The sequence below is a fragment of the Oculina patagonica genome, chromosome 5 (genome assembly GCF_052425735.1).
Source record: "Oculina patagonica isolate OP01 chromosome 5, crgOcupat, whole genome shotgun sequence".
Lineage (NCBI taxonomy): Eukaryota > Metazoa > Cnidaria > Anthozoa > Scleractinia > Oculinidae > Oculina > Oculina patagonica.
In genome coordinates this window covers 1,685,080-1,708,836 of record NC_135762.1, presented here as the reverse complement: position 1 = coordinate 1,708,836, position 23,757 = coordinate 1,685,080, and the positions used below count along the sequence as shown (strand labels likewise).

The window sequence follows — 23,757 nt, the reverse complement described above, 5'->3', positions numbered from 1 at the left end:
AATTAAGGTATTTGAAATTAACGCGACTTAAATTAACGCGAATCGAAGGAAATATTACTTCCCAATAAAGGAAATTAACGCGAAAGAGAGGGTAACATTTCCAAATGAAGGAAATTAACGCGACGTACACAAAGAAAAACACTTATTGAGACAAAAGTAAAAAGTTTATTTCAACTTAAGGCGTATAATCCGAGACGGAAACAATGTTCGTGATACTAAACCCAAACGTATGGGTTAAGCAAAGGAATCTCACCGCTTCGAGCGTCCAACGCCTGAAGAGATAAGAACATCTGGACTGTATTGAAAAATTGGGGCAAAATAATGGAAATTAAGGTCGCGGAAATTAACGCACCACTTAATTAACGGCGCGGAAATTAACGTTCACAAAAAATAACGCGACTTAAATTAACGCGAATTTTTGGAATTCGCGTTAATTTCATGACGCGTTAATTTCCTATAATAAGGTATACTCTTATGTACGCGATGCTCGAACTCAGAAGGGTCTGTGAACGAGATTAAGGTGGCTCGATCGGATTTTTGAGTGACGATACCTTTCAACTTTGAGCAACTTGTATGTCACCGTGAACAATCTGACTGAAAATCAATCAATATAGCTGTACTAAAGAAAGATGAAAGTTTCGAATGAGATAAGTTTCGTCGAAATTGGAGTAACCATAGCAACATAATGACGTCACCACCCATTTTACACGAGACCGATTTTCTTGTAATAGAGGGATAATTTTGAAAAAAGGCTTCTAGATCTTGGACTTGACATAGTTTTCTCAAGGTCTGCGAAATTTGAAAAATTTCTATGAGAGCGTTTTCAAGAAAATTTTGGATGAAGTTTTCAGGTGCTAAAATACAACAAAAACAAAGCAGTCTTAATACATTATTGAGAAAACGTTCACAAGGCCCGATCAAGTAACATTTTGGCCTTAAGTGAATCTTGAACTATCTAATTACCTTGGAAGAAAATCTCAGAGAAATCGTTTCATTTGATTTCTTGAAACATCGGCTTGAATATGAACTGGTATGAAGTGTTATTTCGCTCTTTTATCGAAAAAGGGCCTTCGCTTACTAAAATGATCGCAAAATAAAAAGCGCTCTATAGAATTTTTTCAAACTTGGCAGTCAAAAAGAAGATTAAGTTTGTAATGAAATGTCTGATTTTCAAAATAATTGAAACATTTTAAGGCAGTTAATTCAAAGCCTTAATTCAGGTAAACATTGCGCTGTTTTTCACCCTACATCGGATCGCTGCCTCATCATCTGTCTCCATTGTCTCAAGCCGCGTGCATTTGTAAATTCCAGTAGATCATGAATCACTAATTATTTATTACTGGAGATTTTTATGACAATTCTGCCTTGGCCTTGAAACTAATAGGAGACTGAAGATAATACAAGTGCTTTACTAGCCTATTCCTCGTTGTTATTGTATTTTGGCTTGTTAAATTAGCTTGTTTCTGTGCAGTTTTCGGACAACAAGCAGCTGTTATACATATTCAAGATGTGCTGAAATTTACAATTGCACGGGGCACGACACAATAGAGACTTATAATGAGGCAGCGATCCGATGTAGGGTGAAAAACAGCGCAATGTTTACCTGAGTTAAGGCTTTAAATTAACTGCCTAAGAATGTTTCAATTATTTTGAAAATCGGACATTTCATTACAAACTTATTCTTCTTTTTGACTGCCAAGTTTAAAAAAATTCTATCGAGCGCTTTTTATTTTGCGATCATTTTAGTAAGCGAATGCCCTTTTTCGATAAAAGAGCGAAATAACACTTCATACCAGTTCATATTCAAGCCGATGTTTCAAGAAATCAAATGAAACGATTTCTCTGAGATTTTCTCCCAAGGTAATTGGATAGTACAAGATTCACTTAAGGCCAAAATGTTACTTGATCGGGCCTTGTGAACGTTTTCTCAATAATGTATTAAGACTGCTTTGTTTTTGTTGTATTTTAGCACCTGAAAACTTCATCCATAATTTTCTCGAAAACGCTCTCATAAAAATTCTTCAAATTTTGCAGACCTTAAGAAAACTATGTCAAGTCCAAGGTCTAGAAGCCTTTTTTCAAAATTATCCCTCTATTACAAGAAAATTGGTCTCGTGTAAAATGGGCGGTGACGTCATTTTGTTGCTATGGTTACTCCGATTTCGATGAAACTCATCTCATTCGAAACTTTCATCTTTCTTTAGTACAGCTGTACTGATCGATTTTCAGTCGTATTGTTTACGGTGGCGTACAAGTTGCTCAAAGATGAAAGGTATCGTCACTCAAAAATCCGATCGAGCCACCTTAAGCTGCCAGCAGCCTATTTTTCTCGCCTGTGTCTACATCTCCTTGCAGGCCAGTGAGCAAGGAACCCCTGCCATGTTTTCTCCTGGTCTTCTTTTTACTCGGCAGTTGATATAATATTATAAAATCCTAAAACAGCTACGAAGCAGCCTATAATAATACTAATTAATGCTTATTCGGCGCAAATTGACAAATAGATATGATCAAATGCGCCTTACATCAAATTAATTAAAAACCTAAAAAATTACAATAGAAATATATACGAATACAGTTAAAAACTTTCCTGGGATAAAAATTTAACACTTAAGATTAAAATTAAAACTAAATCTTAAACTAAAATTCGTGAGAACTTATGATAAAAGAAGCTCTAGCTGTAACTTTAATAATAACTTGATTAATTTCTAAAACCGCTATTTAATAGCTAAGATATTATTTTTATGCACTTCTAAGCTTTTAATTTACAACGTACAAAGAATCGTTCAAAATATTTTTTACTTGAAATATTATCTATTAATATCAACTATAATATCTATGGATATTTTGTCAATCGAAGGCCGTTTCTTTTTTCAAAACTGACTGTCATCACACGTCTTAAAAACACGCGCGCCATTTTCTAAAATTGTTTTGAGGTGAACGTTCAACAATTACATTTGAGTACAAGTACAACTTAGCCATATTATGGCTAGTGGCTTAGTAAAATTACTATAAAATCTTACGACAAACCCATACCATTGTTTACGTACATCTGTACCGCAATTTCAAATATGCTTATTTTTAATATGCGTAAAAATCTTCTAGAATTTAATAAACTCTACATGAAAAAAAAAAAACTAAAATGTTGTTGTTGTTGTTTTGAAATTGGATTTTGCAACAGTGAAAAACAATTGCACGAGTGCAGATGTTTATCATGACGATACTGACACTCTGGTCAGAATCAGTTTTCTCCTTACAGCATCCTTTTTTTTAAGGAGAATTTGGCTTTAAATCAACACTTTTCCCTGAGATAACCATATCTATAATTGATTACCAAATCACTTGAAATTTTCCTATAAAAATGTCTTAAGAAGATACAAACTGACACAGTTGGCGACTGAAGGGTTTACCCACATTTCTCAGTGTGGGTCATAATCTTCTAACGACACGTATTAGGCCTGTGCTTGTCAACCTCGTTCCCAGGGCTTTTCCCTTGGTAATTTTAGGGGAAACCCTGGGAACGAAATTGTTTGCTTTTGTTTGTATTCAGTTAAGGTCGCGGGGGACACCTTAGGCTCATCATTATGCATTTATTTAAAGCGTATGCACGAAGCTCAACGACTGACATCGAGAACTTTACGACGAGATATTTGCATAAAAAATATGAGCACGCGCGCGTGATTTGATGTGTTTGCGTCTGGAATTGTTTGTCTCTTTGAAAACGCATTGTTCTCATCATAAAAGCGTGCAATATAATTACCATAATTACCATTTTGAAACCGTTTTTTGATCGGGACACCTTCGGAAATCTCAAAGTTTGGACTTTTCCGACAATTTTGTGGCAGAGAATTCAGCGCGGATATAGAACTTCATGAGCTGCCACTGCAGAGAGGTAAACTAGGAATACTGTAGTGTGTCATAACAGAGGCGGAATTTTAATAGAGCGCTTTTAGAAAGAGGTAGAAGGCATTCAATTAAATTTTGCGCATTTAAACCGCCATAACTTGCTGGAAAACTTTAAATTAAAAAATCCGCTTCTGTTATGACACTCTAGAGATATTGACTGATAAGTTTTTGACAAGATCACAGTGTGCTGTCTCCTACTCGTTCTACAAACTCTGCCACGAAATCATGTTCTTCCCAAATTGGCAGTATCGTGGCTATAACATCGCCGTAGGTACAATCTACCAAATAAAAGATGACATTCATAATCTTTTATCATTTCTTTATGTCTCTGTTAAATTTGAGCTTAATCGCATTCATAACAGCCGAGGAATAAGCGTTTTAAAAGATGCAGGTCAAGCAAAATTTCGCTTCATGAATTTATTCATGCTGTATATATCCCCCGCGTACTTAAGGAGTGTTAGAGAAAGCTCCTGGAAAACCCTGACGGTCGTGAAAGCATTTTGCTTAATTTTTAGATTTCTCTCACCCTTTAAAAACAAGATAAAAACAAAATGTTCTTTTTTTCACTTCTTAACTGAACACCAGTCAATCAAACGTAAAATGGCTACAATCCAAATCCAGATCAGCGGCCTGTTAAGTTTCTGTAAAACATTGATCCTAGAAGTATCGCTACTTTACAGTGTGACTACTCCAAACAAGGCTACTCGAGAAAATTTTGTGCAAATTCATAAATGAAAACCTTGGACGTTAAAAATAGATTTGCGTCAAATTATCAATCTAAACAAGCTGCACACTACAGAAGCAATAAATTCATGACCTTTCTCTATCGTTTAAACACTCAAACACTATTGGTAAATTTGCAAAGAATTTGCTTGGTTGGCTTGGTTGGAGCAGTTGCACTGTAAACGGCTGGGATCAATCCTTGTATCAAAAGTTACAAAGAGTGGCACCGTGAGAGCAAATTAAGGTCCCTGGCCGGGACTTGAACCTAGACTACTTAGTTAGAGCTCATCAGTGCCCTGGCCATTGCAATTTCCACAAATAACTATTAGGGAATAGTTAATGCGCCCAAGCCTTAAAGGCATTGTTCAGTTGATACATATGTATAAGCACGTGGGAATTTTTAAAAACCCGAGGGAAGTGCATAGGGAAGCACGAGGCGCAGCAGAGTGCTTATTGTACTTCTCGAGAGTTCTTAACATCAGTAATGCTCACATAACTCAACAATGCACGAGGACCCTTCTTTACAAAACGTTCAAGAAATTATGTTGCCGTGGACCACGTGCTTTATCGAGCTTTAAAAAACTCATTAATAATTCATAAAGAAAAAACAAAAGAAATTAATGTTTAATGAGTGTCTTTATATCTGATAAAGACACAGCTAAACTTTAGGTCCAATTTTCTGGGCCAAAATAACCCCAAATGTAAATATTAGTGCAAGAATGAGTTGATCTACATCAGAAGATTTTTAAGCCGTTCAATAAATTCGCAGTTCGTGTTTTATCAAGTTTAAAACACTCGGCTGTACCTTGTGTTTTAAACTTGATAAAACACTGCTGCTCATTTATTAAACATTACATGATTTTCTCGAACTGACCATGACCACTACAAACACAGATTTACATTTCCTTTTTACCAATCGCCGCACGCGTAATTCCTTGAACATTTTACAAAGTGTGTTATGTGCCCGGTGTAATGTACTGAATTACGTGGTCCTTTCTGTAACTGGAACAGAAAGATGACCAAGTAATTCTTTGATAATATCAAAACGCCGTATATTGTGGTCTTTCAATGTCTTACAAAACTCGTAGACTTTCAAATCTGGGTTGGTCGCTTTAAGGTACGAAATTATGGTTTTCCCTGCTTCTTGACTTCCCTCAAGCGAATCTATATCATCATTGTCCATCGCGTACTTGTAAGCAACCTGCCTCCAGCCCCCAAGTCCATGGATTTTCTTGGTAAGAAGGGTTTCTATCTTACCTTGAGTATTGGGATCTACGTCTCTAAGACATCTGTAGGCTGGAAATGACAAGAAAAAAGTTTTATTTGTCGAGGAATCGGCAACCACAGGGTTAAGCACCCGAAGGGTTTCTTAAGAGGCTCTGGTGCTAGGTATCCAGCTTGATATAGTGTTAGTTCTATAAAAGGTGCCATGTGAGCCAAGACACAGGTGCATGCTTTACTACCAAGAAGAATAAGCAAGGTTCTCGAGGGGTTTAGGTCCCCAGCTCTCCAGGCTAAAAGGGCCACGCTCCAGGGCCACGCCCACGCCCCCCCCCCCACGCCCTCCCCAAACACAAACAACAACACAAAACAACAACTACATGTATAAAACAGTGCTCCAGGCTCTGTGGCAAACATTCTCAGGGAATACACGCTCTGAAGCGAACGTCTCCAAATCCCAAGCAGTAAAAGGTAGGGCTTCGGGCACCACGATGGGCAATTTAGGGCTCCCAGGCTTGGGCCACCCCTTTTGAAACCCTCAATAAGAGATTATTCAGAACATTTGACAGTCAATACTCACCCATTCCATCACGAGGAACAACATCTAGTTCTGCAGCAGATGATTTAAAACAACCACATTGACTATCAGCGAGGCTTACTTGACATACAAAGCAGCCAAAGTCACGCAGGTCCACACAACTAAAGGCAAGAGTGGAGTCATTTTGACCTGGCATCGGTGTACCATCTTTGATCCACTGATAGAAGACTTTATTCTTTCCCTGGACATTGCACTTGAATTCCACTTTTGACCCTTCTTTTTGTTCCTGACGCATGGGTTCTACCTCAATCTTTACTGGTTCTGAGAAAAAAAACAAAAACATTACAGTCATCCAAGTCTTCATTTTACACCAAATCATGCAGGTCTTGAAAGGCTTTTTCAATTATTCTTGTTATCAATTGATTTCCGCTAATTAATTATTGTGGTTTTCAGTGATATGCGAACTCTGAAATTCAAAATCCAAATAATGATCGCGTTTTTGCTGCCGTCAATCATTTATTATGGCAACAGCAAACAAACCATGAAAAACAGAAACAAACAAAATGGATCGAAATCTACCAATCACAATAGAGAGATGTGACCTTTTGACCCGGTTGAAGCGAACTTCCGTTTCCCGAGAGGTCTGCTAAGATGATTGACGGCAGCAAAAAGCTTCAACCATTGGTAGAGGAAATTAAATTTCAGAGTTCGCATATTACTGAAAACAACAATAACACAATCAATACTTGAATTCTAGCTTGCCCTTTGAATAAGCAGTTGCATGCTTGTTTTAGTTTACTTCTGTTATGATTAAATCGGCAGACAACTTAGCTGCCCCCCTGCTCATCGGGACAGTGAGCATCAAAATTTACTGGCCCAACTGAAAAATCCACCTGTCGTGGACATCCAGATGGTACTTTGTTTGAGCCGTGGTCAACATTATATTAGCTAGCCCAATACACTTTAACTGGTTATTTAATATTTCTAGGTTTTTTAACGTTTCGTTCAACTTTGTCAAACATGTACATGTAACCTATGCTCAGTGCCGTGTTTAGCTTGCACTGGACAATCTAAAATCACAGTGGATTCCACCATGACAGATGACATGTGGGTAACACCGCCAGAAAGGTAACATTGACATAAAACAAATAACTTACCGGTGCATGTAGTGAAAAAATTATCACACTGACCTTCATCTGGGTCCTAAGACGAGACAATGAAATACAACATCTGAACATCTGCAAGTACAGTTGGCCCGCTATTTTGAACCGTCAGGGCAAACAAAAATGAGTTCAAAATAGGGGAGTTCAAAAAAGCCGATAGTAAATGACTGAAGGGCAAATACAAAGGAAACGGGTTTTTGTTCGAAAATGCGGGGAATTTGAAATAACCCAGTTTGGATTAGTAGGGTTCAACTGTAGATGTGAAAGAGCCATACAGTCATGCAATCCAGAGTGCTGTGTGGATTGTTGCCTTGACTATATTCCCAAGCTGACAATTTTCTTTGTTCTCATCTTTTTTTTTGTTTCACCAGTCTGCTTATGGTCTTTGCAACAGCTTGCTATGCACTCCCAGGCTACATGTATACCTTTTACCAATCAGACTGCATGATTCAGTACAACTGGACCATGCACAGAGGAGAAAAGTAATGCAAGGTAATATCGTGTTTCATATTGGGCACACAATGAGTCCAGAGAGCAATGCAGCTGTAGCCTTTTGCACGCTTTGCATGCCTACGAGGCTGCAATGTTATTGCCCATGAGCGACTGCCCAAAATGTAAAGCCTAATTGTATGTGGTTACTTTTGAGAGGTGATCACACAGTGAGGTTCAACTTGAGGTAAATTTGCTTCAAGCCTTAGCAAACATTTAATTAAAACAGAAAACACATTAATTTTCTAAATTACATACAGCCAAGTAATTTCTACATGTAAACCTACCTCTCTTCTTACTTGCTGATAATCTTGTTCCTTTTCAGACGAGGAAAATTTTCTTTTTAATGCAGCTTTGAAACTCGATGTTGGGCCACTACGCATTTTTGAGCCAACTTCACCATTTCCTGAATAAAGGTATCCACAAATGAAATGAAATGTTGATCACATATAATTAAATTATTTTTCTGCAATTTAGGAGTAAAGGTTTTACAGGAATAAACAACAGTGATTCTATAAGAAAGCTCTCTGGATGCTCTCTTTCCACTCCCTCTACTGACCACTGGTGTACGGATCACAAGCCACTTCATAACACTAAACATTCAAATATAAACTCGATCTATTCATGGCCAAGTGGACATGCCAAACTCCAAAGGCAGACATGAAGATAAATGTACAAATTAAAATTATGTGCAAAAAATAAAATTCATCCTTTTAACTGCTCACCTGGTGGTTCATCTGGATCCTAAAAGAGACAAAATAACAAAATTAGAAATTGAGTACCCATATACTTTATGCATGTAGTTATGACTGGCATACATTGGGCCATACCAACTAATTATAACCCAAGATGGCAAGGGGGGGGGGGGAGTTGAAAAGTCTGGGGTAGAGGAACCCCTACCCCATCAAAAAGCTTAAATTTGCCACCTCATCTGACCCCACCCCCAAATAATTAATATTAAATATTATAAGTTCTTTTCTTTTTATTAAATAAGACAGGAGTGGAAGTCCTTCATTGCTGCTCTTCATGCCAGTAGGCATAGTGGGCAGTAAGTAATCCATACACAAATTTTCCTGACTTATCTCCATACATCCTTTGATAACATTAGTAGGGAGAATTTGTTAAAAGACAGAACAACACAATTTCCTTTTGAAGATTATTTTATTAATTCTCATAACCTTTTTTCTTGGTCAAGAAATTTGATGTTGGTCAATAGCAATTTCATTGCCAGGCCTTAATTAACATATTTAACATAATTCTATTTGAAACTTAAATCGACAGTTTAATTTAAATAATATATAGCGATAGTACAGTTCAATATCATATTACATCCAATGTAAAGTCAAGTAGAATGCATTTTTATGATAACTGCAGATTTGCATTGTGCATACCTCTTCACTTAAGGGCTGATAATCATCTTTTTCAAGAGAGCTAGATAAGGAAAATTTCCTTTTAATTGCTTCAAGACTGCGTTTCCTGGAATTACCATGTCCACTGCCTAATAAAGTTTGACAGTACAAGTATGTTATAAGACGTATGTACCAAATATGTAACTTTATATAATTGTGAATAAAAGGTTGTTTTCTGCTCAGGGCCAAGGTACAAATAACGCAGAAAACGTTTCTCTCACACACATCTGGGAGTCATTGTGTGTGAGAAAAAAAATAAAAAAGTATTATTGTTTTGCACATCCACCAACTGGTCAAAACTATGCAGTGGCCAAACATAAATCATTTAATGTGAAAATATATACATGTAAGTTGTAGTTTAAAATAAATTTCAGGTCAAAATTATTTCAAACTTAAGTTTGATTTGTATTAATTCTTTCAGGATTATGATTATCAGGTAAATCTGGAATAAAGGAAAATAACAGTCAAACTTCGTTTGAAATGATTTTGACCTGAAATTCATGGTCTGATATTCATTACATAAGCTGTCAGAACACATGAAAATTAAAATCAAACTTAAAAAAACCATTGATACGTAACATAATATAAACCACAACACATATTATTGTAGAGGCCTTCCAAGGGGTAAAAGCGACAAGCGCCCTGACCCTGAATACTGGCGACACATAAACATTTTAACAGCGACAAGTGAAATTATTACGGCGCTGAAACGCGACACAATACAACAGTAACACAATTGGCTAGGTGACATCCGTTCTCAGCAACATGCGACATTGCGACACGGCAACCCCCCTTAATTGGAAGGTCTCATTGTACATAATACTTTATTAGTAAATGGTAATTTGAAAAGGACTGTGACTTTGCTGAATGCTTATCCTACAGTACTAACTATTTTCAACGACTGACTCTGGAAAGCTGGAACACAAACTTAGAACATGTAGATGCCTATCAACAGATGTTGACATCTACTGGCACCTCACAAACGACTCATTCATGACTTAAACAAAACTGACAGACAGACCGGAAACAGAATGACTTAATTTGACTAACAATTGACGGATCGCAACTGACTAATTACTGTTGACAAACTTCACATGAGTCTTACAGCCAATAACATCATCAGCTTCAATGGACCAGACTTATAACATCATTCATTGACTGACAACAACTTTTCTCTTGACTCTGAAGATGACTTACACTCATGATCAGCAGGTTGTTGAAACATCAGTCAAAGTTCTCTTCAGAACTAAACTCACCCTGCCAGATGATCACACTATATGAACTATGGAATGTAATACTATTATAATTCCAACTGATCGATCTAACCATAGTTAAACATACCTCTTCTTTCTTGCCCTTTAACATTTTCATCGTCATCTGCCTGTTCTTTAGGATCTAATAAGCTTTCATTAGCACCCTCTTTCTTTGGTGCTGAAAGGAGAAACATTAAAGAGACAAAGTTGTTGGTTTTTCCAATCAAACTTAGTTAGGTGTCAACAATAACTAGAGGGGGCACTTCCGCGATCCCCTCAGCTACACATTTTAGACACAATAATTTATAGTTACCGGTGTTATTATTATTACTGAATTTTAAGGTGCTTTTATGGCTCGGGAAGCTTTTGAAAGTTAACAAACTTGACTCTGTTTGGTATATCTTATATTTGGCAAAATAAACACTGGTATATATGTTGCAGTTAACTCAGAGATTATCATAGCAAAAATAAAACTAAGACAAATATGATGAGCCGGCTGGGCCGGGTGGGTCTGGAACCATTTACTGACCCCCCCAAAAAATAATCTAACAGTAGTTATAAGTGTACTTTTTACTCTCCTTAGCTGAACTGTAAAAATCAAAATTTACTAGTTTTTTCTTCTTTTAAGATCGGTATAATTAATCTTTTTGGAGTGAAAGACCCTATCCCCGGGGGTCTCCGTTCACATGTGGTCTATAAGTTTGCATGTGCAGGCTGTAATGCCTGTTATGTTGGCGAAACCACCCGACATTTTGCCACATGCATGCGTGAGCACTTAGCCAGTGATAAGGCCTCCCACATTTTCAAACACCTTCAGAATTCTGAACGTTGTCGCTCCTTGTGTTCAATAGATTGCTTTCATATTTTAGATCACGCCTCTACCAGCTTTCAACTTAAGATAAAGGAGGCCCCTATCCATATTCAAAAGGAACTACCTTGCCTCAATCAGCAATTACACCATGTAAATCTAAAATTATCCTTCTAATCCACACATTTTTTCAACGTTTTTTCTTGTTTACAAGCTAAGATGGTAGAATAGGGGTTATGTGGACAAGATTTGGAACCACATCTTTGTAAACTCTCAAGGGTTTTTTTTTAATTTCTCAAGGGACTGTTTTTATTTCTCAAGGGATTACTTTCCGCTGTGGGTGATCACTTGCGATCTTGTGGAAAAAACATGACTTGTCACATTTACAAACGTTATATAACAATTTTAAAAGTGACATGTCAGCTTTCTTAACTCAACGCATGTGTGTCTGAAAGGCGATCTATAAAAAGCGGCGCACAAACAATGGATTGCGTAACTAAAACACGAATAAATAATCACTATTACTTACATCGTTTAAAAATTACAAACGACAAAAATAAACCATACCAAAAAACTCGCTCTTTTCAAAGATATTATTGAAGTTAAAACAAATGCAAGAGATGGGGGCTTCTTTTAGCTTTTAGAGACCTCGCGTTGAGCCGTTGACAGCAATGTTGCATGAATCGGCTTTACAACATGCGATCGTATCTACGCAGTTCGAGTGGAATTTCAGTCAAAGACAGCAAAATTCTTTCGTATTTCATCATCAAATATAATTCGAAAGCATTCACTGTATATATGGCTTTTGTTTAATCCTGGGTCTTGATATCCGACCCTCGCAGAGCCTAGACAAAACGCAGCTTGAGTGTAACGATTTGTTTACGCCGCAACTATATGCGCAATGTTTTCTCCGACAGTAGTCGGAAATATCCGCATTTTTTTTTTGTGCTTTTTCGTGGAGCAATCGTAACGATACGGCCTTGAACACATTGAACAGCGGTCTACCGATAACAATTCAAATATGGCGTCGCAAAAACAAAGCGTCGAACGCATATTTTGCTGTTTCATTTGCTAATTTTGCTGCCGTAATCGACTGCCTCGAAAGGTCCTTGCAATTTTAAAGTATAGAATTGTCAGATCTCGGTGAAATTTGCACTGTTTATTTGTGTAATGTTAAGGAATATGTGTATAAATACCCGGCGCGGACGAGCCATTTTTGACAAAATTATATGGCTGCATTTCCTCCGCGAAGATAGGAAATTGTTAAACTAAACTACAAAGAAACTGTAATGATAAGTTCGAAGAACAATGCACAGGATAAACCTTCGACTCATACTTCATGCAAAAACGTCGATATCTCGAACTTCAAGAGACTTTGATCATGTTCTGTTGTTACTACTTGTCTTAATTAGCATTTTTTTTCTACTTATTATTCAACTCACTGTGCTTTGTAAACCATTCAACTGAAGATGACAGATGCTCTGTCGAAACATGTCTTTGAAACTTGAAAAATTGGCGTTTTCCTTAAAATCTTTACGTGTCTGCTGTTCTCAAGACCAAAAGGATTGTCACAGTTATTGCTGTTCACTATAAATACTCACCACTGCTTTGAGCATCTCTGCTACTTTGTCGTTTCAAAAGACGCTTATTACGCACAGAAATAACATCAGGTAACTCCTCCACTTCATCATCCGTCTGCTGGGGGGTGGCAGAAGGTGACACCTCTGGGGTTGCAGAAGGTGTAGAGGGAGCATATCCTGTATTCTGTAATGCTTGTACTCTGGGATGTTCTGATATGTATACTACACTTTGTGGTCCTTGACTAGCATAATTGTCATGATTTCTTTGTGCTGAAAATAGAAATGAAATAAATTTATAGTCTAATTATCAGAGTATGAACAATAAGGTGGTAGTGACTTCTGGACATAATTCTTTGAAGAGAGCACCACCTGGCTGGAGAAGAAGAGAAAACTGAATCCACAGACACATGGCCGAGAATGATAGAAAAGTAGATGATATCTGATGATACTAATTGAAAGGACTGGAATGATGCGGTGGCAATTAATAGCCAGGAACAGGGCCTGACTGAGAGACCTTTTGATTATATAAAAAACGCACCCGAGTGCATTGTTGAGTTATATAAGCACGCAGGAATTTTTAAGAACACCAGAGAAGAGCATAGAGAAGCACGAGGCGCAGCCGAGTGCTTCTCGCACTTCTCGAGTGTTCTTAAAAATTCCCAAGTGCTTATATAACTCAACAATGCACGGGGAGAAAGTTTTTTATTTCTTTTATGAAATATTAAAGAAATTGCGTGCGCTAAAACTCGTGACATGAGCAGCGTGCATTATGACTCAATAAAGCACGCGCGTGATGTACGCAGCATGCTTTATGGAGCTATAATGAAGTCAAACTGACCAATCACAGCACGCGCAATTACTCGGACATTTTATAATGTATTGTATTGTACTTTTAGTTGCACCCTATGGTCACTGTGGCTTGAAAAGGACAAAAACATATGGGTTAATATGTATACAATCTGTACATGTATGTACATGTAGTAATTAATTAGCAACTTACTTGGGCTTCTGTCTCCTGCATCTATCTGAATGCTGGGTGGATTACCGGTACCATTTGTCCTCTTTCGTCTCCATATCTGACTCTTCCTCTGATGTATTATTGCTCCAACTACTAGAGCTGCTAATAACAGGCCGCCAAGCACACTCAGAACTATTGTAGCAGTATAATAATGATGTTTTGTTGGAGGGTGGGTTGGTGATGATATCACATTGGCTAAAGCAGGGGTGGTAGTGTTGGTTGACGGAATCTGATGTGTTGTTGGTGGCAAATGCGTCACAGTTGTTCTTTTGGTTGTCACCACTGTTGTTGGAGGAGGACCACATTGCTTATCTAATCTGCCACTGCAGTGTCTGCCTGTCGCATTCAAACCTTGTTTGATACATTCTGGTTGTTCCTGATCTCGTCCATCAAAACAGCAGTATGAGCACTGCTCACAATTATTATGTGGGTTTGCAAAGAAATACCCCTTCTCACAAGTTCCGTTACAAATTCTGTCTGAGGTGCTTGTGCACGTTGCAGTTAATTTTTCATGTTCTGCACAATGCTGACAGCTGTGACAAGGGGCTGAGTCGTATTTGTCAGAGAACGTTCCTGAGGGGCAGTCCTCGCATTCAATGTGGGGTGGATGTGTAATGCGGCTACCACAAGTTGGATTTAAACCGCGCCCAGGGTGACAGGTAGCACAATTTAAACATCTCAGAAAGCTGTCATTTGATGTGACAATGGTAAACTGGTCTGCCTTACAAATTGCTTGGCATTGTACAGACACCTTGCAAAAAAAAAGAGAGAAAATAATTATTATTTATGTGTTATACCCAGCAATGTGATTGAATTCCTTTAATTAAATTCGTAAATTAATTAAATTATTTAGGGGAATAACTAAACATGATCCATTAATAGTTACATGTTGTATAAGTTATGGACATGTATATTTTGCCAAATGGTTTAAAAAGGAAATTCCTTCGTATTATACGATCTTCGAATTTTGACATTGGATCGGTTGGTAAGAAATAAATTAAAATGTAAAATGCTTTCGGATGTCATAATAATAAACACAAGCGCAAACACCAGAACTTTGAAAGTATTAAAAACAAATTTAGTGCCCTATTTACTCAGTAATAAGCTTGCTTACCCAAGAGCCGCTAACGACCAATAAGCAAAACAGAACTTTTCGCTGCATACTAGTCTATAAGCTGATAATAGCTGGAAGAGAAATCAAACGTCAAGTTAGTAATTTGCAAAGAGATCATAATCCTTCGGCACATCAACCGCAAAAATGTAGTCATAGTGTTTTAAAAGCAGGTAAAAGTTAATGCGCCAAAACCATTAACGGTGGAATCCATGATTATTACACCTTCTGAGCGTGTATCATCAAATCGCCAACTGACTGCCATTTATCAAACTTTGTGATCATGAAAATTAATAAACTATCCGTTATTCTTCGAGAAGTGGCGCTATCGGCCGCTAAAATATTAATGGTGCCCAAATGCCCGCGAACACCAAATGTCCGCCCAATGTCCGCAAAGTGAAATGCGCTTAAGTTTACCTGTTGAATAACGAAGGAGGGACCAGCCTTCCTTTCTAATTCATTTTACGAAATCTCTCTAATTCAGCTGAGTTTGCAGGTCTTCCTCCATCGTCAAGCAACAATAAAGCAAGGAGCTACAGCGACCCAATGAACGTCACGTGTGCCGCATTTCGTCACCATATCTAGATCTCGCGCGTCATCATGTCACGCAAAGCATGCGGAAGTGAAGGAATTCGAGCCCGCTGACATCCCCATTCCGATCCGCGGAGGCCACGTTCGGGTCCGAATCCCGTTGTGGTAATTTCGTTGATCTTTTAATATATGGAAGACTAATGTGTTCTAGTTTGGAATTAGGCACAAGCCGGTAAACTATTTGTTTCCCGCGCCGGGCCGCTGGCTACACGATTTTCGTAGCTTGTACACCTCAGTGCACCAGATTCAGGTTAGAGATAACCTGAGATCATGCCCTCCCTCCCTACTTCGCAGGTTAGGTTAGAGATGACGGACAAACATTCTGGGTCATTCCTGAAACAGGAAAAAGCATTTGCGTAACTACATTCGGCATCGTAAACTTCGGTAACGAAGCGCAATTAAGTTTTGAAGCTTGTTATTTTTATTTTTTGGGAACGAGGTTGGCTAGTCTCTTTTAATCAATTAATTATTTAATACTTAAATATTTAATTTTTGTTTCTCTCTATATATTAATGATTTATTTTCTTGGCATATTAGTATATGTTTTGCTAGGGGCCTGTTCAGACCCCGTCTGCTCTGAGGGTACATTACTTATTTTCGCGGAAACTTAATTTCGCAAAAAAAAAAAAAAAAAAAAAAAAACCGCGAAAATCAAGACGGGCGAAAATAAGTAACATTAAGGTTATTAAATTTTAGTGAGTGATTGATTGATTAAAAAATTGTTTTGATAATTTATCCAAAACAGGACGAGGCCAGGATAAGACATTCGGTAAAAATTCAAAAGCAATCTCTGGTTAAAAATTTAAATATTAAAACAAGCTTTAAAGACTACAGACTTGAAGTCAAAAGCTTAAAATTTTTAACTACAGATCGTTTTTGAATTTTTACCGAATTATCCAACTCCAGTCATGATTGCTTGAAGTCATTCCATGTCATTTATGATGCAAAAGATATTTCATCATCAGGTAATCCAAATCCAAAGGCTTCAAACTTGTTCATGAGCCCGGAGGGGACTCGCATATGACAGGGGCAGAAATAAAATAAATTGGTCACAGAATTATCCAACTCCAGTCATGATTGCTTGAAGTCATTCCATGTCATTTATGATGCAAAAGATATTTCATCATCAGGTAATCTTAATCCAAAGGCTTTAAACTTGTTCATGAGCCCTGAGGGGACTCGCATATGACAGGGGCAGAGATGCTCGTCGTCTCGCTTAGGGGTGTAAATTTCCGTTTTTTTGGTCTCACTTAGAGTGTTCTGGGCAAAACGCCAATATTTTTACTGAAACTGGTCTTGATAAGGGCTGCACACGAAGAAATATTCAAAAATAAATTCTATTCTTAGTTTTTTTTGGTATCTTTTAGGGGTCAAGAAAAGCTGGAGCCACACCCAGACTGGTCCCTTCTAGGAGTTCTTTTCAAAATTTCCGACAATGCATCCCCACCCCTTTCATATAGGAAGCTATAGGAGTCCCCCGGGTTCATGAATCATTTGTTGAGCTTCAAGTGTAGACAAACATTTATTGGATCAAGTAACCGGTAAAAAACCGGCAGCTTTCCAGGATATTTTTAGCCAAAAGATAAAGAAGACAAGGAAACGATTCTGGGCTGACAAAAATTTAAGCTTATTTCGTTTTCACAAAGGAATACTTCATCTGAATCTCAGCTCCTGTAAAATAAATTGGTCACAGAATTTTTTTTCAAAACAGCAGTCACCAGTGGCGAATCTAGGGGAGGGGCGGGCCGAGAAAAATTATTTTCGAGAGCGGACCCAATCTTATTTAAGGCTGAAATTGAAAAGCAGAATGATAGAATTCAGTAGTTTTGTACTATATTTCGGCTGGCCAAACCAGCCTTCTTCAGGTACAATGGAGTTTACATTGGCTATGTTTAAATTTGTATGGTGATAACGGTATCTTACGAAATACCGGAAATAGGTAAAACTAAATACAGGAAATATGTAAACAGTGTAAAATATGCTTTGCTTAAGTTAAAAGTTTAGTTTTCATTCCTTGAAAATTTATGAGCAGCAGGTGATTCAAACATTCCTTTGATGCACATGATAACAGATAAACGGCGGAATGTCGATTACATTGATATAAGATATTTTCGTCTCACGTGACTAAGTGCGTCTGAGTAGCACAGTCGGGTAGGCATCTGACTGCGGATCGAGAGGTCGCGAGTTCGAATCCCAGAGAAGAGAGTTTTTTTCTTTTTTCATGTTTTCTTTTTTTAAACCATAGCACTAAAATGGTTTGTTTATTATATCGCTCCGTAGGTATGCATTGCAGAATAATTTACATGTAGGCTGTTAAGTAATAACGCTGTAAAAAAAATATAATAGACTGATTCAGGTACAAATGTAATATTGTGCTGTTTCATCTGAAAAGCTTTTCCTTTTCTTGGGAACAGGCAGTCACGCACTCGATTTTAGCCAACGCTCTGGTTTCTAGACAGATCCATCGCTTATGAAGCTTATGTGAAACCCGATTTAGTTTTCGAATGCTCCTACATTCCACTTCATGTACTACGCTAGCTCGAAAGATAGACACGAAAGTCATCGATCGATTAATGCAGATTACTGGCTCTCAATGTTCACTTTTTTGGCGGTCGATTTCTTAATTCTTCACGTAATTGTCAGCCATATTTTGTTTCTTTGCTTCTGGTTTTTCTTGTAAACCCCTTTAAATTTAAAAGACCGCCTTTATACGGCCGCTTTTATACGGCCGCCTTCAGTTGCTACACTATTTCTACAAGTAAATCTGCTGGTCAGCGGAGTTGCAATGAGAAGTCTACAGATGATGGACCAACCGACCAACCATGGCTACCCACAATACTCCTGAATAAATTCAGTCGTAAAAATGACAATAAAATAGTAAAAGTAGAAAAACTAATGTATATTGAAACCCCGGCCCCCGACCCCCGGGACTTAGCGGGGATTTAACGCGTCCAAAGCCGGGATTTAACGCACTTTTAATGGCGCGTTGGCCCCGATGGGCGGTGGTTTTAACAAAATGTCAGTAGACCGGGGCCATGGAGCGGTGATTTAACAGCACGCGATCACCTGAAGCAGGGACGGCAGCCGGGATTTAACATAAAGGCCGGGACAAAATGCTTTTCTCAAAATGTTCCTTCTGAGGGATCCGTTCTAAAAAGTCTCCACGCTTCTTCCTTGATAAAGCCTTTCGGGACGCCTGGGTTTGTATTTAATGTGTTTGCACGATAAAGATAGACTCATTATATTGTACTTGGAATCTGCCACCTTTGTACACTATCGTCTCCAAGAAAGTAGTTCCTGTTTCTGAGATATCAGCCGTGAATTTATCGTAGGGTGAAAGCTGTTTACCTTTAGAAGAAATTCTTCTTTTTTGTCTCTTCTTGTGTCCCACATCAGTTTACCTAAAAGACGTCGTCAATAAATCGTTTCCAAAGGATAGGCTTATTGTATTTTGTTTTCTTTTTTGCCGTGAAGATGACAGCAGAAACTGCGGCGATTGTCGTGCCCATGGCTGTTTGATGTGCTTATTAAAAGACAATCTTTTCCATTGAATTGGAACGAGCTTTCTTGAAAGATCACACTGAGCATCTCTCTTAGAAAACCTGTTAGGTACCGCAACGAAATCAAGATTTTTGTCCGGTTTTTTTCCTGAAAGTCGATTCGGATGCCCCCGCTATGCGGGGCTTTTAACAGACGTCCAGGCCCCTAGGGCGGGGAAATAAGCCGGGTTTTAACACTTGGTAAATGTTAATTTCCCCGGAAGGTCCCGGGGGTCGGGGGGGCCGGGGTTTCAATTGACTGATGCATAATAGGTTTCTTCGCGTATGTTAAGGCCATCGGGAACAAGTGTTCTGCCTTTTAAAATTAAAAAAGCTTCCCTGGCCTTACGGATTGAACATTGTGATTGAGTCTCGGTTGGAGACGACTTTTTCGATGGGGATTAATTGTATGTCATTAGCAGTGTGGTTAGGCGAGGAAATGAAATGTTGTGCGGCTGTAGTGGGTTTAGATTTACTGTTAGGGTTATCTATGGTACGGCGGTGTTCATTAAATCGGTCTTTTAAACGTCGTTTAGTTTGTCGTATGTATTGTAAATTACAGCGGTTACATTGAATCATGTAGATGAGGTTTTGAGTGTCACAGGTCAGGTTAGATTGAATGTGGCGCGTTTCACCAGTAGAACGGAAGGTATAGGTAGTTAGTCCGTCAGTAATATCATGATAAGGACAAGTGGCGCAGTTCTTTCCACAATGAAAAGAACCGGATGGAAGTTGTGAATGCGGATTAGTCAAATTAGAAAGGAGTTTGGCCTTCACTAGTAAATCGCGAAGGTTAGGGGAGCGCCTGAAAGCAACGGCAGGCAACTGTTGAAAAACGGTTTTGCAGCGGTTAGAAGAGAGTAAATGAAAATGTCTTTTGATAATGTTAGAGATGTGAGGAAGCGATGGATTAAAAGTAGTTATAAATGGTACACGTTTATTTTTGTTGACGTCTTTCGTTTTTAAGGCAAGTCTACGGGGGATGTCGGTCGCGCGTTTTATGGGTCGCAAAAGGGTCGCGTTTAAGGGTCTCCATGATGGGGCCCCCACTTACCTAAATATCTGGCCGGATCCGCCACTGGTTACAGTTATTGCTGTTTTGAAAACATTATGCCTTTGTGAAATTCTGTTCGCCGAAGCCAAGAAAGTATTACTGAACATCATAATGATATGGGAAAATCTCATTTGCATTTACTTTCAACACACTTAATTAATATACACGACTACAAAAACTAGTTTCGTCTGAAGACCTCGTCAGTTGGTAGCCGTATGCTGTTAAAAATTTTAAATTTCAGACGACTTCATATAACATTGCACAAAGAATAACTCTAGTATCTAGGCAACTATAACGCTATATAACTCAAATCAAAGTCTCTTCGAGATGTCGACGTTTTTGCATGAAGTATGAGTCGAAGGTTTATCCTGTGCATTGTTCTTCGAACTTATCATTGCAGTTTCTTTGTAGTTTAGTTTAACAATTTCCTATCTTCGCGGAGGAAATGCAGCCATATAATTTTGTCAAAAATGGCTCGTCCGCGCCGGGTATTTATACACATATTCCTTAACATTACACAAATAAACAGTGCAAATTTCACCGTGATCTGACAATTCTATACTTTAAAATTGCAAGGACCTTTCGAGGCAGTCGATTACGGCAGCGAAATTAGCAAGAATAGAATTACATCACGACGCCATATTTGAATTGTTATAGCCGGGTAGACCGCTGTTCAATGTGTTCAAGGCCGTCTCACATGAATTAAGGAATGACTCTAGTATTTATGTGATGTTTTGGTCATTTCTACTATATGCGGTCTTTTTCTCAAAAACTTGGCTTCTAATAGTGTGTTTAGATGGGAAATCAAACTTTCTGATGATTGGCTCAGCTTTAAGTGGTCACGTGACTGACCACGCCTTAAAATGTAAGTATTCTGATCAGTTAAGTTACGGGATGAAGACGTACTAGAAATCTATCGCTTTTTCTCTCAAAACCTTCAATTCAGCTGGCCATACGTCGTTCTAAACGGGGATTCTGAAAAACGTTTAATGTTTCTTCGTTATTTCCTATTCTTTCCTAGTCCCAGTCCCTCTCCAAAGGAAAGACGTTGTAATTAAGACAAAATAAATAAATTTGTAAATACCCGTTTAGATCATTAAACTTGGTCGTTACAGCCATTCGTAGAAATCAAAATTAGTCAATCATTATATGTGCAAGTTCTCGTAAATTTGTATTGAAATATATATCAACAATTGGGTGTGGTATGTCACGTGACCAAGCAGCAAAGTTCATCAATCCGAAAAATGAAATATTTTATAAACATACTTCATCCTATGCAAGTTTTTAAGCCGTAGCACCAATATATTTTAAATTAGACCACCCCCTCCAAAAATTAGTGAGACTCTTTCCTTAATTCAGTTGAGTACATCGTTACGATTGCTCCACGAAAAAGCACGGAAAAAAAAAAACGGATATTTTCGACTACTGTCGGAGAAAACATTGCGCATATAATTGGGGCGTAAACAAATCGTTATACTCAAGCTACGTTTTGTCTAGGCTCTGCGAGGGTCGGATATCAAGACCCAGGATTAAACAAAAGCCATATGTACAGTGAATGCTTTCGAATTATATTTGAAGATGAAATACGAAAGACTTTTGCTGTCTTTGACTGAAATTCCACTCGAACTGCGTAGATACGATCGCATGTTGTAAAGCCGATTCATGCAACATTGCTGTCATTCCCTGTCAACGCGAGGTCACGTCCCTAACGACCTAGGCTGATTACGAAATAGAATTGCGCTTGCATGTAGCGACCAAATTTGGCCTAATTTTTAACCGCTCCTAAGCTAAAAGAAGCCCCCATCTCTTGCATTTGTTTTAACTTCAATAATATCTTTGAAAAGGGCGAGTGTTTTGGTATGGTTTATTTTTGACGTTTGTAATTTTTAAACGATGTAAGTGCTAGTGATTATTTATTCGTGTTTTAGTTACGCAATCCATTGTTTGTGCGATGCTTTTTATAGATCGCCTTTCAGACACACGTGCGTTGAGATAAGAAAGCTGACATGTCACTTTTAAAATTGTTATATAACGTTTGTAAATGTGACAAGTCACGTTCTTTTCACGAGATCGCAAGTGATCACCCACAGCGGAAAGTAATCCCTTGAGAAATTAAAACAGTCCCTTGATAAATTAAAAAAGTCCCTTGAGAGTTTACAAATATGTGGTTCCAAATCTTGTCCACATAACCCCTATTCTACCATTTTAGCAAAAGCAAAAACGTCGAAAAAACAGAAATAATTGCTAACGAAATCTAAGATAACAACCAGAATAGTAGTAAACATTGCAGTAACTAAAAAACAAAATACATAATATATCTAAAGAATAGGAAAACAGAGTTCAGAGTTCAGTTTCTATTGTGCAATAAAATACAAAGAAAAGCTTGTAGCTAGAATTTCATGATTGCGTGACAACCGCTCTCGGGATCCGAAAATACGCCCACTCTTCTTTCGTGTTGATTGGTTGATCCTCTTTGGTTTGATTGATCATCACTGATTCCGTGATCTGCCTCAACATCGCATCATTTTGAAACGTTCCTGTGACATTCATGGTGAAGCCTGCGATGTTACCTGCATGAATATCACAGCAATGTCTCCACAAGACAGAACTTTCCTCGCGCTGTTCAATATGGCACGTTTATACTGTCAAAATTCAACTTCACAAATCGAAAGTCATCTTTCCAAATCGATCACCATTACTCCAATTCAATCAACAAACCTTTTCCAAATCGAATGACATTTTCTCATAACAGATGGGTTCATTCGATCGGATACTTTTCAAATTGACCAGCTTCCTTCTAAATCGAGCAAATTACATCCTTCACATAAAATCGATTAGGTTAAATCGATCAGATACTTTTCAAATTGATCAGAGGTAGGGTTACCCTATTCGGAGAAATGGTGGAATGACGGAGCGGCACGGCGGAATGGCGGAATATTCTAAAACGCGGAATGACGGAATATCCTTAATCACGGAATAACGGAATAAAGGAAACCTACAACAAGGCCGGTTTCTAAATGGTCACCCATCCAAATACTAACCCCGCTCAATAGGGCTTAACTTTGGCGATCAGATGAGAACCGCTACTTTCCATGTGGTATTAGAAAGAGCGCGTAAATCAGTTTATAACAGTATAAATCCAGTTAATCATCAGGTATTTCTGTTCTTTATTTGCATGATCTTGTAACTCTTTGCTTTGCTTTGTCTGGGACTGCTACCATAAGCGCGCAGGAAAGCACTGGTTCTCTTCTGATCGCCAAAGTTAAGCCCTGTTGGGCGGGGTTAGTTTTTGGATGGGTGACCATCTGGAAAACTCCTTGTTGTGGGTTTCCTTTTTCTCAGTGCGAACTCAGTAAA

At 38.2% G+C, this 23,757-nt stretch overlaps 1 protein-coding gene across 1 annotated transcript; it reads right to left on the bottom strand.

Moving 5' to 3' along the window:
• Positions 1-4,305: 4,305 nt before the first annotated feature.
• Positions 4,306-15,267, bottom strand: LOC144654164 (uncharacterized). Its single transcript, XM_078514256.1, has 10 exons — positions 15,220-15,267; positions 14,088-14,856; positions 13,109-13,357; positions 10,788-10,877; positions 9,429-9,535; positions 8,763-8,781; positions 8,325-8,443; positions 7,543-7,588; positions 6,428-6,706; positions 4,306-5,922 (listed from the first exon to the last, which is right to left on the bottom strand). The coding sequence occupies exons 1-10, from the start codon at positions 15,265-15,267 to the stop codon at positions 5,609-5,611; spliced, it is 2,040 nt and encodes a 679-aa protein (XP_078370382.1). The 3' UTR covers positions 4,306-5,608.
• Positions 15,268-23,757: the final 8,490 nt, after the last annotated feature.

Bases quoted from the DNA above. Each gene is read 5' to 3' on its own strand.
- LOC144654164 (XM_078514256.1), bottom strand. From the start codon at position 15,267: ATGCAGCGAAAAGTTCTGTTTTGCTTATTGGTCGTTAGCGGCTCTTGG. The intron at 13,358-14,087 runs GTAAGTTGCTAA...TTCTATTTTCAG, and splicing joins TGCAGGAGACAGAAGCCCAA to CACAAAGAAATCATGACAAT. The intron at 5,923-6,427 runs GTGAGTATTGAC...TGTCATTTCCAG, and splicing joins TGTTCCTCGTGATGGAATGG to CCTACAGATGTCTTAGAGAC.